We start from the raw sequence: 18,301 nt of genomic DNA on the forward strand, positions 1-18,301 counted from the left end.
GGGGCAGGTAGGCCCTGCAACCGGTTTGAACTGGACTATGCACAGGGACAGCAAAGGTGCCCCCAGTGCAGGACTTCAAAGCACCAGAGAGTGCTCCCGCCCAGCCCCAATACACTTCTGCCTGTCTGGGGAGGTGGTTACACCTCCTTTCGACAGGAAACCTATTGTCCAGGCCTCCCCTGCCGGAGTTTCGGTCAGCAGCAGGAGGACAGACCCATGTCTGTGGCAGAGGCATCCATTTTGTGATGCCAGGGCTCAGGAAAGTCCTACCGGGTTTGACCAGTGTGAACATATCTCTCCCTCTAGAAGGGTGGAATGCTACCCCCGCCGCCAGAACTGGTGGGGGGGGGGGCGGTAGTATTCCAAGATGTTTGACACCAAACACAACATGTTTTGATGCAGCCATTCCAAAGTTAGCATTTACCGCGAGGTTATAGTGCACTTAAGAGTATATGGTATGGCTGTATCACAGAACAGCCATAAGGAAGTATTTCCGAAAGCTGCAGAGGGGCTCAGCTCATGCTTGGGCACCCTCTCACATAAAACCAAGCACTCTGCCTTCAGGATTGTCAAGGCCTGCCATAGGAGTGGCTTATAGGTTTATATGTGTCTGTATATATGTGTGGATATAGGTAGCCTATACCACTGTAAGGGGTGCAAGCACACCCTTACCCAGGCTGCAGTAGCAGACCTGTGGTTCCATTTTGGAGTGCTTCCCAGGGGTGGCATAATAGATGCTGCGGCCCCTAGTAGGCCTCTGAGGTACCTATGCCCTAGGTACATAGTATACCATATACTAGGGGTTTATAAGGCACTCCAGAATCCAATTAGATATGTACCTAATGTACATGGAAACCATTTTAGAGAGGAAGCAGCTAGGCTGTGGTCCACATTAGCAGGGCCACAGCCAGACTAAGGTCGAAAAACAGTGAAACACCAGCAAAAAGTGGGGTACCCATGTGAAGCAGATCCTACTCTCCTACAGGATACAGCCCAGGTGACCATGTGTGGACATGTATCTGACTCTTTGGCCTATGTTTGTTATGTTGCAGTTGCTGTTAAGTTAACAGATCAACTTATTGGCACTTACATGTGTCAATACACATTCAGCAATGCGATAATGTATGTATATTGTTGAAATGCCAATAAACAAATGATATAAAAAATAGCTCGGAGAGGGGTAACAAGAACCCACACCCCTCCCCAAAAATCAAAAATCAGGCCAGGAGGATGGGGGTTCCCATGGCCCTTAAGTGGCTCTGGGAGGGGGACCTCTTGCCCCTTTCCCATTAAAAAAAGGTATCGCCCTCGAGGACTGGGAGAAATTGAGCTGCTAGTTTACTGGATTGTAATCCCTGGTCAAATAACAGCCACAATCCCTTGCAGGGTGAACCACAAAAAGTCACAGAATTAACCTGTACTCGACCCCGATTAACATGGCACAAAAAAACAGTCAGGCTTGACGTAAAGGCAATGTGTAAAGTATTCATGCAGCACACAAACGATAATAAAGTGAAAACACAACAGAAGAAAAATCCCAATCCAATTTAGAAAAATAGAGTACATTTTAATAAATGATTTGACACCAAAACGACAAAACTCCAATCAGTCGAACTGGAGTTATGAACTTTTAAAGTTTCTAGTAATAACTAGCGCCTAAAAGATCAAACCACTAACAAACATCCAGTTGCACGAAACCAGGTCAAAGTAAAAAAATATGGCCGACCGTGATGCAGCGCAGTTCCGATACAAGAAGTGGATTGGGCCCAATCTGTCCTTTCCTTCGAGTTTAGAAGTAATTCTGAGAAAAATTGCCTAAGAAGGTAAAGTTCAGCCAGCAGGGCTTCAGGAGATGTTCGAAGAGGGAGCATCATCGCCGGATGGCCTTGGGTCGACGCTGCGGTGAATATTTCTAGATTCATACTTAGTCTCCGAAATGGAAGCTGAAATCCTCCAGCGAGAAGAGGCAAACGGCTGTAGCAAAAGACAGTGCCACGAGGCCAGACCACTGAAAAGAATTTGCTGCTGTGGAGAAGAACGCAGCAGGACAAGCTACAAAGTCAATTGACAGGAGAAGGCATCTCAGGTAGATAGGAGAGTAGGTTGGTCCTGGTCTCCTACCGGTTCTCAGAGCAGTTTTTGGACAAAATGTTTCTAAGTACTCTGTTTTGGGAATTGGGCATCAGGTACCTTTAGCACCACAACCAAGGGTCCAGGACTGTTGGAATACCCATTTGGGGTTCAGGACTCACTCAGGCTGGGTACAGGTGTGGGTTGAAGATGGTGGGTGCCTTTTGTGTCCCTGTGGCTCTGTAGAAGAGGCCAGTAAACTAGTCCTTGGAGTCGCACTGGTAGGTTCAGGTGAAGATGCAGGGCTGGCCTCCAAGGGTTCCAGGAAGGCAGTCCTTCCAAGTACAGCAAAACAGTCTTGCATAGTGCACAGGAGGTCACAGCAATGGCCAGTCCTCTGAGAGTTCATCCACTGAATGAAGCAGCACACATGCAAGTTACAAAATGGCATTTTAGGATTGTTTATGTGCAGGAAGGCACCCCTTCCTACACATAACCAATCCTCCCCTGCACACAGACACCCTTGCACTCTGGTGCAAGGGTGCCTGCGTTGGCGCTAAGTTGTTAAACTTAGCACCATTGCAGGGGGAAACTCAAGGCTGCACCACATTCTTGTAAATATGGTACAGCCTTGCATTCCGAAGTGGCGGAGCGTGTCGTTAAGCCCAGGAGGCTAACAACACGCTCCGCCACTTCATTGTACATATCCCCCTATATGTCTGTAGGTCGCTGTGCATGGGTTTTTGTTAGTCAATATGCATTAAGCACCTGTGTGTCTGTTTTTGGCGTGTGAGTACCTTCATGTCCATGTGTCTGTAAGTCTGCGTGGACAATCACATCTGTGTTTCTTAGGCTAAATCCATAAACTGCCTCTGTCTCTATTGTTCTTTGTGAACGGGTGGCTTTGTGTCTATTTGCCTGTGTGCATGGAAGCCTTAATGTGTGTTAGATACACGCCTAACCGCATGTATATTTGTTACCCTGTCTGCATAAGTGTATGTTTGTCTGCTACTCTGTGTGCACCGGCACATATTTGTCTGTGTGTATGGGTGTGGGTATGTCTGTTAGCCTATGTGTATAGGTTTCTTTGTGTTTGTTGATCAGTATGGATGGGAGCCAGTAGATCTGCATGTGTGTGTATGTGTGATTTATGTCTGACTGGAGCATGTATGCTTTGTGTGTCAGAGTGTATCTGTTATACAAAAGTCAGATCTATTGGACTTATTAATGCCTAAGCAATGTGTGCCTACGTTTTCTAACACCCAAAAAAACCTGTCCAACAAGAAATCTTTGTGTCTTGTGCCCAGAGATACACCTTACCTACCGGCCTGTATACAAAGATTTCTCCTCAGAAAGGACTACATTACCTAATACTTTCTGCTGTCCCCTAAATCACCCAGTTACTGGGCGATTTTTTAAAATTTCCTTCTGGTGTCCACTCAACTTTTTTTTCAAGGTGTATTTAAATATGACAGGGCTGTTTATTCTATCAAGAGTAATACCTTCATAAAATAAAACTACCCGCTGCTTTTCTCAGGTGTTTGAAAATAATAATTTGTAAAGAAATAAAGCGTTGTCATTAGTAGTACAGATTTCACTCTCTATTAGTGGCTGAGAAAACAAACTGCTGCAGAAAAATTGCTGAAAATGTTCTTCTCCAAGCTTATGCTTATTTTTTAAAAAGATTTCTGACTTTTTATTAATTCACAGAGAATACCTAAATAACTTACATTAGAAACCATTGCTGCGATGGAAAATGTAACAGCTGTAGATTTCTCTATGCATAAATTTGACGCCAATGCGCATTTTCATATCAAGACTTTTTTTGTTTTGCATTTCCTTAGGGAAAATATTTTTCTGGTAAAAGAAATCTTCCTTCTATATTGTGGTTTCTCCTTTCCCATGCGTAGCCTGAAAACGCATTTATATCTGATCTTGACAGTTGTAAATTTGCAAGAACTTGTGGAGTAGGAAAGTAGCTGCAAAGCTTCGGTAAATACTCACTAATGGATCAATTTCTGTGTGTTTGACAGCTTGTGCTGGTGAGATTCCCAGGAAAGACACAAACACAACGCTGATACTTCACATACAAATTCCACCAAAGTGTGAGAATTTTAGTGTGAGCAAATCCTACTTGCGGAGAATAAATACATTCATATTCACTTCTAAGCTGAATTTAAATGCACAGATAGCTTTGGGATTGGAGCTTAAATCACGCATTTACAAGCGTAAAAAATGAGCATTTTTCTCTTTTCGCATTGGACCTTTATTAGAAGTCATAATAGTGCACAGTTTGTTACATTCATTTATCCAATAATAGTGTGTCTTTGAAAAATGCACCATTGGTTGGTTTTCTTTATGACTTTACTTAAATGTTGCCATATTTTTGGTATGTTATCAAATGCTTAATGTTTGTCGATCATGTATGTATTGTATATTGCATGGCCTGCCTTTGACAGGCTGGCACAATAAAGAATTCGGATTCTTTATAACTTGACCTCTTGCACTGTCTTCCTCACACATTGCTCCACATGAAGTGGAAAGCAGCCCTCAAGCACAGATATCCCGTTTTTGCCTTTTTTTAAGTTTTAAAAGAGATTACCAAAGTAGCCATTGCAATCACTGAAATGAGCAATCTATACTGACACAATTTATAACTCACACATTTATTTTGCTGCATCCATTCCAACCAGGGTACACGTTGTAAGGAAATAGTAAGGAATCCAATTATCATATGCAAACAACAATGACGTCACATGTTGGGGCGTCACAGGAAGTGATGTAAAGCACTCAGAATAATTCTCCAGGGGCGTAGCTTCACGAGTGTTTAGGTGTTACACCCCCCTAATAAATGTAGCTTTTTTTATAAGTAGTTGGCTAGAGGTGCTTTCAGTCGGGCATGTGAGATGTCTTTCAGATTTCAACAGGAATCTTTACATATACAGAGACAAAAACGCACACACAATCTCCCCCTCTCAGTTTTGAAAGTCCTAAAAAATGTTGGATATTTTGCAAAATATTGTGGTTTCTCTCTTAGAATTCCTACCAATCTACATTCCTCACCTTTCCACTGCCCCCAAGGCCCGCTCATGACACCTGCTTGTCATGTAATGTATTTTAATATTATACACCAGCCTGATTTTGAAAAATGTGACCCCCCCTCCAAAATTATTGGCCAAACTACACCCCTGTAATTCTCGCTTAAATGGTCAAGGGTCTATTTTACTAAAACAACAAATTAACATAACCACAAAAGAATGTCAAAAGAATATTTCTGGTTTTACTTTTTATACAGCACTGTCAATGTATAATTAAGCCTGGAACTGACTTAAAGTGACAATATTTTTAAACAGATGCGTGAAACTTGGAAATTACACGTTTAACCCCCTTTTAGTGAATAAATAAAATGTGCTGTTAATTTGTGTTTGTTTCCTGCTAGTGTTCTTTATCCAGCACCAAAGCCCAAAAAAGAGTGCTTTTCTTTTCCAGTGCGCTCAGCAATAGAAGGATTACCTTTGTCAAGTTCTCTGCTCCTCTGATGAGGGATTAAAAGATAACCCCTCCTGGGACATGCTCCCACATGAAGGGGATGTTGCAGTCGGATGGAGGTTTACAAACATTCTGAGGACAGTGTTTGCCATTGTAGGAAGCTGTAGGGCAGTGGCACACGGTGACACCTCTCAGGCCAAGGGGAATGGAGCCTCCTTTCTAAAAACAGTGGGGTGCTCCGTCCACCCGCTACCCTGATTCGAACCCTCTTAGAAGGGGTTTCGTCTATAGCCACTATAGTAGGGCACGCGAACAAACGCTGTGCATGGTTCATATCCCCCTGCAACAGAGTCCCTCAAGCCCCCTACACAATTTAGCAAGTTTGCCCTCGGCTCCTTTGAAAAGTAATCACGGCCACAGCTTAGAGAGTGAAGCAGCATTAGAGCGGCGTAATGCGCCTTCAGAGCAGCTCATGGGTGAGAGGTCTCCTGCAGATTAGAGGCAGCGACAACTCTACGCAAACCCCTCAGGAGCTCTGCACTGAACGCCTGCCTGCCTTTCACTGTGAAACAGGCAGAAACCCACCCCAGTATTAAGAAAGAGAAAACTGTACCATGTGCAGCCCCACCAATGGCACCTGCCAATGGGGAATCTCTTTGAGAGATGTCTGAACTTTCCTGCTGACTAAGTCCCATTGAAAGTAAGGTGGTCTGAGGCTCTCTGGAGGGGCTGTTCCTAACATTACAGGAGAGCAACAATAAATATAACCAAATTATGACATACTTATGAGACTTTGCTTTGAATAGATGGACCTCAAAAGCAAACTTCACATCCACTTCTACTAGAGGCTTGATTCTGGACTCAGCCCCTCCATTAACCAGGGCGCGGGACATGATGGAAAGTTCTCTTTTTACCCTTACATGCCAACATTTAGGAACACCTACAAGGGAGGTTTACAGAAAACCCAATAATTGCCTTCTTTAAAGGGCCAGGAGTCCCACACCTATTGTAGGAGCTCATTGGCTTAGTTATTACAGCTCTTGGGCAGAGGCAGGGTTCAGGGTGGAGAGACAGGAGCAAAGGTGGGGCAGCAGTCAGATCACAGTCCCTGTCCGCACACACTGGAGACCGAAGGTGGTTTTCTAACACAACTGAACATGAACGAAGTGACAAACCTGCAACTTTTTATTCTAAAACACCACAACTGTCTCTGTTTCTCATCCTATGCACCATTTAAGATTGGGGGGTTCTAAACGCAAGTCTTTGGAGTAAATAGAGGTGACTGCGTGTGGCATTTATACACACAAAAGCTCAAAAAGTTGTACTTGTTTTTATGCTCTCCTTTGTTCAACAGTGCTCAAATACAAAACAAAACTTTGACAAAGAGCAAGAAAGTGAGTCGCTGGCAAACTGTCAAGTAGAGTGTCACTACTAAAGAGTGAGACTCAAGTCATGCTCCACACAACTTGCTCTTCATTTAGGAAAAGTAGAAAATTCAATAAGTTCCCTTCCATAAGCTAGCATGACACAAGTGAGTCTGACAAGCACATTGGACCTTCCTCCAGTAAACCCAAGCCCCAAACACAAGAAAAGTGCAATTCGCGACACAAAGTACCCCCTTGCGCCGCGCAAGGCCGTGCGACTGACCTGCAGTTGGGTTTCCAGAAGCGGCAGGCCCGGCTCGCTGGTTAACCACTCGTACGTGCCCCTGCCAGCATGTCCAAATTTCCGCCAGCTGCTGCCTAAAAGCCACCTCATGCTTTCATTAACCCGGTAGTCCGCCTGAGCCGCGAGCGCGTCCATCTCCTCGCCGCGCGCTCCATCCCCGAGTGACGCCTCCCCTTCCCCACCCATTGCTCTCAGCCCGGATCCCAGCTGGGATGCTCTCAGCTAATGATCCCTGCTATGACTTCCCTCTTATTATAAACAACAGTGAAACAAAGAGAGACAGGGAGCGAGGGAGGGAGGGGAAACCAGCAAGATCGACAGGGCTACTCTGAGCGTCCGACTCAATCTCTCTGGATTTGCTACTGTGGCCTACATTAGCAGGCAAGCTGGCGTCAGGTATCAGAGAGGCCGAGCTTTGATTGGAGAAATCTCTGCATTAGGATTATTAAAGGAGAATTTGGACGCGAATTTGATGACACGCGGTCCGGAGCCCGGGTCTAAATTTAGAAGTTAAATAAAGTAAAAGCTAAAAAAAAAAAAAAGTCTCCCGTTCCTCGCTCTCTGCCCACATCCGCCTTTTAAGGCGCACGTTTTCCGCCCCCTCCAAAGGTGGCAGAAAGATAATCCCTCGGTGGCTCTGCCGGGATGTACAGGGAGGGTCAAGGACATGCCAGCTGGATACTGCTCTGAATTATTTAGGCGCATTCGCATTTAGATGCTAATGATAAATCTGTAGAATGCTTTTTACCCGTAAAAGGGATGCGTCACTGGAAAGATGCAATTGTTTTCTCTCACACAAACAGACAACATTAATCCCCAGGCACCCACAGCAGTGTGCGCAGAGAAGCCCTACAGACCCACGTACATATATCAGAAGCATGCCACAGTGCAGGTAGTTGCATTCTGCAAAGCGGTGTGGAGATTCAAGATGGCTGGCTCTCTGGGAATCTTGGTCACTGAGCAGCCCCCTTCTTACACCCCTTAGCCTTTCATGGATTATAGGCAGGGCCACTGGAATTATGTGACTGTGGGGCAGCAGCGCTTTTCGCATAATTGTATATTTGCCACATAATCCATCCATCATCTGCCGCATAATCTGCAGAGTTTAACAAAAAAAAATGTTTCCAACTCAAACTGTTCAAAAGTTAGAAAAAACACAGTGACACATTTCCACGCAGTGGAGAGACCTTTGCAAAGATTGACTGGTCACCTTTCTATAACTTATTGCTATATTTGGGTGTTGAACTGGTAGTAATGAGGTACAACTAATGCACACACAGTGCTATCAAGTTTAAAAATGTCAAAATAATGAAATAATACTATCACAACATGCGCATCAAAATGCCGTATAATTTGGCGTTTCTTGCCACATAATTTAGTCAACCCTGCCACATAATTTGACCCTCCCCTGCTGCATAATTCCAGAGGCCCTGATTATAGGTCTTGTAAAACCAGCCCCCCACCTGTCGGTCATTGCAGGTGATAGGTCGATGCAGGCCCCTGCCTCACTAGGGGCCTCATGTAGGTAGCCAAATACCGGTCGGTAACGGCCGATTTTCGGTAAATATGCCGTTACCGACCGGTATTCAGACAAGTGAGATGTAGGAGTCCAAAAACCACTTTTCGGTAAATATGAGGCGGTAAATACCGATTCATATTTACCGAATTCCAAAATACCGATTCAGAGTTACCGAATACATAATTAACGAATCGGTAAATATGAAGTGGTAAATATGAAGTGGTAAAAATGAAGTGGTAAAAATGAAAATGACATGTAGGAGCACTCGGTAATTAAGAAATCCAAGAAAATCGGTAAATAAGAGTCGGTAATTAACACGGATTGAAAGCAGGTGGTAACCATCAACAGTGCAGATAAGCAATCCCAAAATGCAACAGCGTGGACAACATGCCCGCTATGTACGTCATTGCAAGGCGCCTACATCTACAGGCAGCAGGACTGAGGGTTTGGCGACGGGAGGAACGCATCTACAGACAGCGCATCACACTATTCCAGCTGACTGATGCAGAGATACATGAGAGGTACAGGCTACACCCCGAAAACATCATGGCCTTAATCAGGGACCTGCACCCACTCCTGGACCAGCCAATAAGAAGGGCGCACGCCATACCCCCACATGTGCAGGTGCTCTGCAGCCCACATCTGTTGGCATCCGGCAGTTATCAGGTGGTGACAGCTGCGGTGGGTGGTGTATCCCAGAGTTGCCTGTCCCGTTCCTTCAGGAAGTTCCTGGATGCCATGATGCAGAGAATGCACCACTACATCAGCTTCCACAACACACAGGCTGCACTGCAGTAAACAAAAACAGACATTTCTCACATGGCACAGTTCCCCCATTTCATTGGCTGCATTGATGGTACACACATCCCAATCTGTCCACCAGCTGACACAGAGCACATCTACAGGATCAGGAAGTCCACCCACTCCATCAATGTGCATACCGAATTGAATGATTTTGTGAATGGTCCCGTGGGTGGCACAACCAAAAGGTGGGCGTATGCTATTTACAACGAAGTCTGCAAGTTGTCGCACAGTGAGGCGGCTTCCAGATTGAGAGCTATTGACCAAGCAAACATGGAGAAGGCTTTAGCCGTTATAGATAATAGCTTCTGCACTCTCTCTTCTAGGATTCATACATGAGACAATAGGCACATGCAAGTACACGGCGCATGCAATGTACAAGCCCCGAATTTGGCGTGCGTCCTACGAGGTATCCCAGTGCCTGTGATTACACCTCCTTCCACTCTGCCTGCAAACGGCATTTATTTAATGTTGAATAATGAAGCTTGCTGCGGGATGTGAGTGGGAATCCCGTACATGACTGTCTCGCATAAAGTTGTCTGCTGCAATACTGTTCTTCTTCCACCCCCGCATGGGCGGCTGGATGTTTCCATCTGGCCTTCGATTCCAACCTTGAAAGCAGAGTTCAACAAGTTGAGCAGAATAGAGCGCTATTGTCCCACAAACAGGTGCCTTTGACTTCCTCTCGTGAAACATTTGTCCTTCACGTTGCTAATACGCGCACTGAGGTACAGGCGCCTCTGAATACTGACCTCCCCCTGCATTTCGGCTCTTTGATCCAAACTATTTTCAATGCCTCGTCCACGGCCGGCCTGGCTCATTTTTTTACACATGTGGGCTCGGGTCTCGTGACCTCTTTCCATCCTATTTTTGGTGTAATTCCGGCATTTGTTCATTCACTGTTCTCGAGCATCTTTGGAGGTGTCCCGCTGCTCCTGGCGCTAGTGGCAGGTGTGCTGCTTGTCCTTTTCATACTCCGGAATGGCTGCTCCTTCTGTGCCACACGAGCACCTGTCCGTTCTGCATCTTCTTCGTGATAGGATGCTTGACTTTTATGGTACTCTGCCATTGGCGACTTTGAGCCTGGCTTATGGATTATCCTTCAGGTATTCCTACTTCACCTGCGTACAACCTGTATTACACTGCCTGGATTGTCCCTTTGAATGGCCTCTGGATTTGTGCTTGACCAACATGGTGTCTCCGGTGCCGGATTTCGATCGACTGATGAGGCCCTTAGTGTCTCACGAGTTGTCCTGTTCTGGTGTCCGGATCATGGCGTGTGGTGCGGCGCATGGTATCCTGGGTAATTGGGACATCTCAGCGGCAGCCTACGACTTCTTGTCCATGAGCTATTTGGAGGAACATTCCGGGTGCCCTCTGATTGTGCTAGAGGCTCCGTTGGTTGGAGAACACGTATGTTCCTTTTCTTTACTTAATTGGATGGCTGAGACTTTTAGTGGCCCTGCAAACGATTTTTTGTTGGAAGCCGTGGCCACATATGCTGTCTATACATTCATGGATTAACTGGATTGTCGTCCATTGCGCCTGTGCTACTGGACAGCACCCTGGCGCAACATTTATTTCTTTTATTTCTCTTTTTTCTCTTCCTGATGGTAGGCTTGAGTTTTTTACTATACTTGCATTGTGTTTTTTGGAATTTTTTGCTGCAATTAATTGGACTTTAGGACTTTGGCGCTGCATTGGTTACGCCTTGTTCTGCTCTGACGAAACTGAACTCTGCGTTCTCTCTTTTCTTGCCTATTGAATATTGCTTCGCTCAAGGGGGCGTGTAGTGAGTTCTCCCTGAATACGTACATACATTGTTCAGTTAGCATCACCACGTTGAATGTTATGTAGCCATCTTTTTGTCTTTGCACACGACACTGCGTTTACATGTTCTTTCTTGAATAAACTGCTGACTCGAGACTTCCTTCAGACGAGTGCATTCTGTTGCTCCCATCCCAAGCTCTGCGCAGCGACCTTGGTCTGTACATGCTGTGACACACAGTCTGGAATTTTACACGATGCATGTTTTCCACTCTAGGTTGTTCGGCCCACTATTTAGCCATGACACACGCGCAGCTGCAAATACCTGACAGTTGGTGCTTTTCATATCACAGACATCATGTTTATTATTCAGACCGAAGACGGGCCTTCCTGCGAGACGGCTCCTGATGCTCCTGTGATGTGATTTCACTGAGCTGATTTTTGAGGTATGGGGTCCCCTATTCAAGCCTAAGAGACCTTCTATTATAACATAATTATGATATTTGCTACTTAGTTAAGGGAAGGTGGTAGTATCCTCGGTATTTTCCGATTCGGTAAATACCACCTCGGTATTTACCGATTCGGTGAATTCCGATTCGTGATTACCGAATGTTACCGAATCGGTAACTGTTACCGAATTTTTACCTACATATAACTTACCGATTCTAATTTACCGATTCGGTACGGCTCGGAATTTAAGAACCGGTAAAATTTATTTACCTACATGAGGCCCACGGTGTTTTCTTCCTACTCATATCTGTAGTGTTGGGCCTCAGGCCCATTTGGTGAGACAGTAACGGACACAGACACAGGCTAGTGAGGTACAGTTACTGGGCCCAGGGCACGTGCGCCCGGACCCTTTTTATTGACAGGGTCACCTGACTGGTGACGCCTGTGGTGGGTGGGTGTAGAGTGTATGTTACATCCTGGTGGAACACTAGAATGTATCCAGCCGGATACTACAACATCTTTTAAGTTCTCAGAAACTGAAACTCTGACTGATTAACAGAGGGTCTGCCTTGTAATGCCATGGCAGTCTCTGTGTTCAAATACACATTTCCTGTACACAAGGGCATAGCATCAGGGGAGTATTACCACGATCTCCAGTACATACTGGGCCCTAATCCCAAAGGTAAATTTGCACGTGTAGGTTTATTTACATGTGAATACACTCTTGCACATGAGAATGAGGATACACTTTTCTTGCCAGTAACCATTTCCTTTTTTTTTGTCTCTTCATCAAAAAGAGGACTTCCTTTTTTATTTTTACAAGACAAACCCCCTTTTCCTCCCTCCCTCCCCACCCCCCACACGCTCAGAAGCTATATCAGAATACCAAAGACAAGACAATTCATGACTGTCGGGTTGAGAATAAATATACAACAGATGTTAAGAAATTCATAGGAACTAGGAGCTGGACGTCTAAAATATGCAAGACAGTGTAATATTCCACTAAGCATCACAAAATGTTGAGGTACAGGTGCAGAGAGGTGCAAAGGCCTCGCCAGGCAATACACAATCGATAAAAAAATATATATATATTAACTTAGGTTCCCCACTTTGCTGAGGGGGCCCAGATTGAACGCATTTTTTTCCTTGCTTTATGGCCTTTTCTAGCATAAATCGCTTTCTCAAGGTTAGAAACTGAAAGCAGGCGAGCCAGCCACAACTGAAACAGTGGGGGTTGTAGATCGAACCATGTTGAGGCAATTGACAGTCTTAAAATCACCATTGCGACCGCAAGGAACTGTTCTGTATCCTGCGCCTTTTCCTCCCCAGGTAATCCTAATAGAATCAATTTTGGAGTCAGTAACACTTCTATATTTAATTTATTACATAAAAAAATCTTGAATTGGCGAACATATGGACTATAACAGCACAGGATGATGCATAACACGGACAACTTGTCCCACGGCCTGTACCCCATTTCCCAATTCTCGCAGGCGAATAACAGAACATAAAATAGGTTTTATAAATCTGCACTTGTAGATTAGCAGACATTAAAACAGTATGGAAAATGCTAAGAACTTTTGAGAGATCGGCTTCTGATATTACAATCTTCTCTTGCCACTTTCAGGAGATTTTATCAAGGTCATCCTTCATTTCATTATTTAATAGATGATATACTGTCCCAATGCGTATATAGGTCTGTGCCCGTAAAATGTCCATCAGCTCTTTCTTGTCAAAACTATTAGGCCCGCTCCCTTTACGCTGTAAAAAGTCCCTTATTTGTAGGTACAAAAAAAAATCCTTGTTGTCAATGGCAAAATGCGCCTTCAGCTTGTCAAACGTAACCAAACAATGGGCGGGAAAAAAGTTGCGCAATTTATCTATACCGCCCGAAGCTCAATTTTGTATATAGCCATCCCTAAAGATATCAGGTAGAGTTGAATTGTTCTGAATCAGGGTATAATAGTTCAATCTCCTTAGGCACAGCAATTTCCACAAAGCTGACCATACCTTAAAGGCTCCCACGAGGCACTTAAACCATACTTTGTTGTAGTAACTCGTTTCTAATTGCCTCCAGAGGCACCACCACTCCTCTATTCCGATTAAGGTATACTGCTTGGTAGATTACTCGTTTATCTGCCCGTACAATTTTATCGTTGCTAACAATTTGGGTTTTCTCTTTATTCAGTGAGAAGCCAGAGATGCCCCTAAAGAGGAATGCTTCCTTCTTACATTGATAGCTGTTTCAGGGTTTGGGGTTACTACTGCGATGTCCGTATAAGCTAAAATTTTACTTTCAAATCCCTGGAGGATTATTAGGGGGAATCGCGATATTTTGAGTGATCTTTCTTATAAGCAGATCGATATACAAGGCAAACAGGAGTGGAGAACAGGGACATCCCTGCCATGTTCCACGGGTTATCATCACCGGCTCTGTCATATCCCCAGATATGCAGACATTTGCTACCGGGTTAAAGTATAAAGCTTTTACTCCCTGAAAAAATATTGAGCCAATGCCCCTTGCTTGCATAGCCTTCCAAAGATAGTGCCAGGAGACCCTATCGAACGCTTTTTCAGCATCGAGTAAAATTAAAGCCATAGGGTCTCCTGACTCTTGTACCGCATCGAAAAGCGATATAACATGTCTGATATGGTCAGTGGTATCCCTTCCCGCAATAAATCCATGTTGTTGGTTTGCCACCAATTTTGCTATGACCTGCGCTAATTTCATGGTTAACAGAGTAAGTCGCTGTTTATTAATGTTATCGTCCGATAGCACCCTAACTCCACTGCTGAGTTATTTGTTTTCAGAAAGACTACAATTTTAGCAACAAACCACGAGTAGCGTCATCTTATATTTGATTAAATAGTGCAGTTAGCTGATTTTTAAGTTGGGGGGCACATTTTCTATAAAATTCCGAGAGGATGGAATCCACTCCCGTCGCTTTGCCAGAGTGTAGTCTGGAAAGGACTAGAAGAATCTCCTCTCATAATAGTTCTCCTTCTAGGCATTCCCCCTCGGCAATGGACAATTTATTTACGACCATCGTTTGAAGAAATTCTTCAGCATGTGGCAATCTGCTCCTGATATCTTTGGTATATTGGGCTTGATAATAAGTTTGAAAAGTTCTTCTGATTTTGCTTGAATCTGAGACCAACCCGAGATTAGGATCGCAAATTTCTTGTATCACGCCATTCACGTTTTTCTGCCTTGCTCTGACTGCCAACTGGTGCCCAACATGCTCGCTGAATTCATATGTTCTCTCCTTCCAGGCTGTATATTTCTCTGCTGCTCTATTTGCAAAATTGCATCGATCGCAGCACTGGCTGTTATTACCCCGACTTGGGGTGCCTTCACATCCCCTCCTTGCTGTAAACCTCTAATCAAGTTCTCCTCTGCGGCAGCTAAGCTGTCTTGTTTGATCTGCACATTCTGCCTCTCTATCTTTGGCCTGTTCAATGAAAACCTAAGTGTCTCGCCCCTGAGGCAGGTCTTGAAAGTATCCCAGACTATGCCCAGTGGGGCACTACTAGCATTTTCTTTAAAGATTGTTGGGATCCACTCACTAATATGTGTGCAATCGTCTTCATTAGCGACAGGGCACGCTCAAAGCTCCATGCATTTCTGGTTTTACCCCCAATTCCTGGGATTTCTAATACCAGTGGATTATGGTCTAAGAGGAACCACGGGTATCGCTTGATTTTGCAAGAAGCAAGGAACCAAGTGAGACAAGGAAGTAGTCCAGACGGGCATGTGTAGAATGTCGAGCAGAAACATTTGTGTAACCATGCTCTGCTGGCTTCATTCTAGCCCAGACATCAAAAAGACCATGTTCTTTAGACAGCCCTTCTAGGGCTTTAAATACTTTGGGTTTCCGACCGGTGTATGGAAATTGAGCCACTACATTCCAATCACTCAGGAGATTGATATTCAGGTCCCCGCATAACACTATGGGTTGGGGCCGAAGTATGAATTCCCTGGATAGCTGGTCAACAACAGAGGAGTCATCTAGGATACTACCATAGATTGAGCAGAGAATACATTTATCTCAACTGGCAGTATGACAAACTGCAACCACCCATCGGCCCTGAGTATCTACACCCACATGTGTAAATTTCAACCAATTGCCTTTGGCCAGAATTGCCACCCCCTATAAACGTGCCCCTTGTGAGGTTGCACCAATAAGATTGTATTCAATAGTGTTTAAAACATCCCTTTGTGAGGCTTCATTGTGTGTTTCTTGTAAACAAATGATGTCTGCCTTCAGAACCTGTATTCCTATTGCAACTGTTGATCTTTTTCTGGGATAATTCAGGCCACAGACATTGATGGAGGCAATACGTATCCTCTATTTGTCACCCATTTATCCTATTGATGATAAAAAAAGAAGAGAGCTATCTGGCTCCTGGTTCTCAACGTAGCAACACTACTAAGCGTATTCACTCTCCTAGGCGATTCCCCATTTCTACCTGTTTTCTTTCCGAGTGTGTGGGGCCCCCCTACCCCTCCCCCCAACCTCACCTGCACCCGCTCCCTAACTCCTCAGTCGGAGTGCAACACCCCATAGATTTCTCTTTTTTCCTTTTCTTTTTTTTTTATCTTCTGCCCCTCACAACCTTTTTTTCTTCTTTCCCCCTCCCTGTTCTTCAGCTGCTTATTTCTCATTCTCTGTACATATTCATCATCTCCTTTCACCTCTTTGATCACCTATATTATTATTTTTTTCTGCCTTATTTTTGACTCTTTGACTGAGACCCCCCTTTTAACTCATCCAGATATTCCTGTGCCTGCACCTCTGAGAAGAAACGTCTTGTGCGCCCCTTGAAAACTACTTTTAATTTTGCTGGGTTTTGCAGGTATACCTCGGCGCCTAGCTTCTGAAAAGGAGCAAACATTCATCTTAAACACCACCGTCACTCAACGGTGGCATGGACAAAGCCTGGCCGAGCAAAAAAGGAGACTCCCTCAAAAACTCTTTTAGAGTTGGGACGTGCCAGATCATAAATGCTCTGTCTTAACAAAAAGTTGCCAAAGTACACCAAAACCACCCAAGGGTATGCATTATTGCCGGTTTATTGTTTCTTGAGGATTAGGGGGAATCTATGTACCCTCTAAATTTCTTTCTCCCTGTCCCATCCGATAAGTTCTGGGAAGGTGCCTTTTAGGAGCCTGACTACAAAGTCTCTAGGGTTTCGCCCTTCGACACCATCAGGAAAGCCCAGCAGTCTCAGGTTATTCCTCCTTTGTCTGTTCTCTTGATCCTCAAGCTTCCACATCATGTCAGTAAGTTTGGGGCCCTGAGAGACATGCAAAGTTTTTAATTCAGACACTTCTGCTTCAAGGTTTTCTGTGCGCGCTTCCACCATAGTCATCCTATCAAAGATCTCAGAGCAGGTTTTACTTATTTTCCTGACGGCGCCTTGTAGTTTTTTTTAGGCCTACCTAGCACTCCGGCTATCGTTCCTAACCTTCTCCTGCGTCTGATTGATGGCAGCCAGAATAATGGGGAATGACGATTCACTAGTATCACTACGCGCTGGTCCTGAACACGCATTTAAGTATAGAAGTTTGCCTGATTCTGACCTCTCCGCTCCGCCCCATGTTGATGGAGTAGTTGGATTGACGAGTAGTCCCATCTCAGCCTGAGGGTGTCTTTCCGGGGAGAGCCTTTATGCCAGACATCGATGTTCTTGCCGCTTCCCGCGTGTATTTCCATAGGCTCGTAGATTTCCTCTTGTCTCTTCGTCCGCTCGACCAACTTTTGCCTCTGGTATGGACAACAGACTCGTCCAGGGAATCACAGCTGGATGAGCACGACAATGTGGGAGTTGAGGATTCTATAACCGGCATTGAGGAGTCAGAATTGTCGGTGGGAGGCAAAACATTCTCTCCACCCCCCACTGGTTCCAGAGAACAGATCGCCGTCACATCCCCCAGAGAGCCAGATTCTGAGGGAATGGTGCTTACAGATCTTGGGAAGCTAGCAGGTGGCCCCCAACCCTTCGGGTCATACCTGCTCAGTGAACAGTGTTAGAGAGTACATTTTCAGTAGGTAAGTCACTCACTGGGCTCACAATTGAACTGATTACCTGAGCCTTGTCTCCACTTACTCTAAGATTCTCATTCAGGTGGGAATCCACACTTGCAGCCTCATCCGACTGTGCAGAAGCAGCTGTAGTGGTAATCAGGGGAACAGCAGTAATCATCTCTTTTATGTCTGAGATCGCCGGTTGCCCTTCAGCGGTTGCGTTGCTGTTTACTCTACGGCTCGGCTTTTGGCTGGACTTTCTGCCGATGCCAGTTGCATCATCACCTCTCCTCCAGCCCCTCCCCTCTGTGCTGGTCTCTCGGGAGTGCTCTGGGTGAGCGAACTAGCTGGAAGAGAGGCCGAGGTCGGCACTGCAGCTGGAGTTTTGGTCCTCAGCGTTTTTGGTCCTCTGCCCGCCATTGGTCTAGAAAGTCTTGCAAACAAGGTGAGCAGTTTGGTGGGCAGCTCAGGGAAGGTCAGCTCCTGTGGCACTATCGGGAAAACCAGG

At 45.1% G+C, this 18,301-nt stretch overlaps 1 protein-coding gene across 1 annotated transcript in view; it reads right to left on the reverse strand.

Annotated features, from left to right (window-relative positions):
• The window catches only part of SMIM28 (small integral membrane protein 28), a 168,726-nt gene extending 160,957 nt beyond the window's left edge, over positions 1–7,769 (reverse strand). The window contains exon 1 of the mRNA XM_085612426.1: positions 7,207–7,769. Coding sequence (XP_085468552.1) covers positions 7,207–7,413 — 207 coding nt within the window. The 5' untranslated portion in view covers positions 7,414–7,769. The remainder of the gene's footprint in view (positions 1–7,206) is intronic.
• Between the last annotated feature and the right edge of the window lie 10,532 nt (positions 7,770–18,301).

The sequence above is a fragment of the Triturus cristatus genome, chromosome 6 (assembly GCF_964204655.1).
Source record: "Triturus cristatus chromosome 6, aTriCri1.1, whole genome shotgun sequence".
NCBI lineage: Eukaryota > Metazoa > Chordata > Amphibia > Caudata > Salamandridae > Triturus > Triturus cristatus.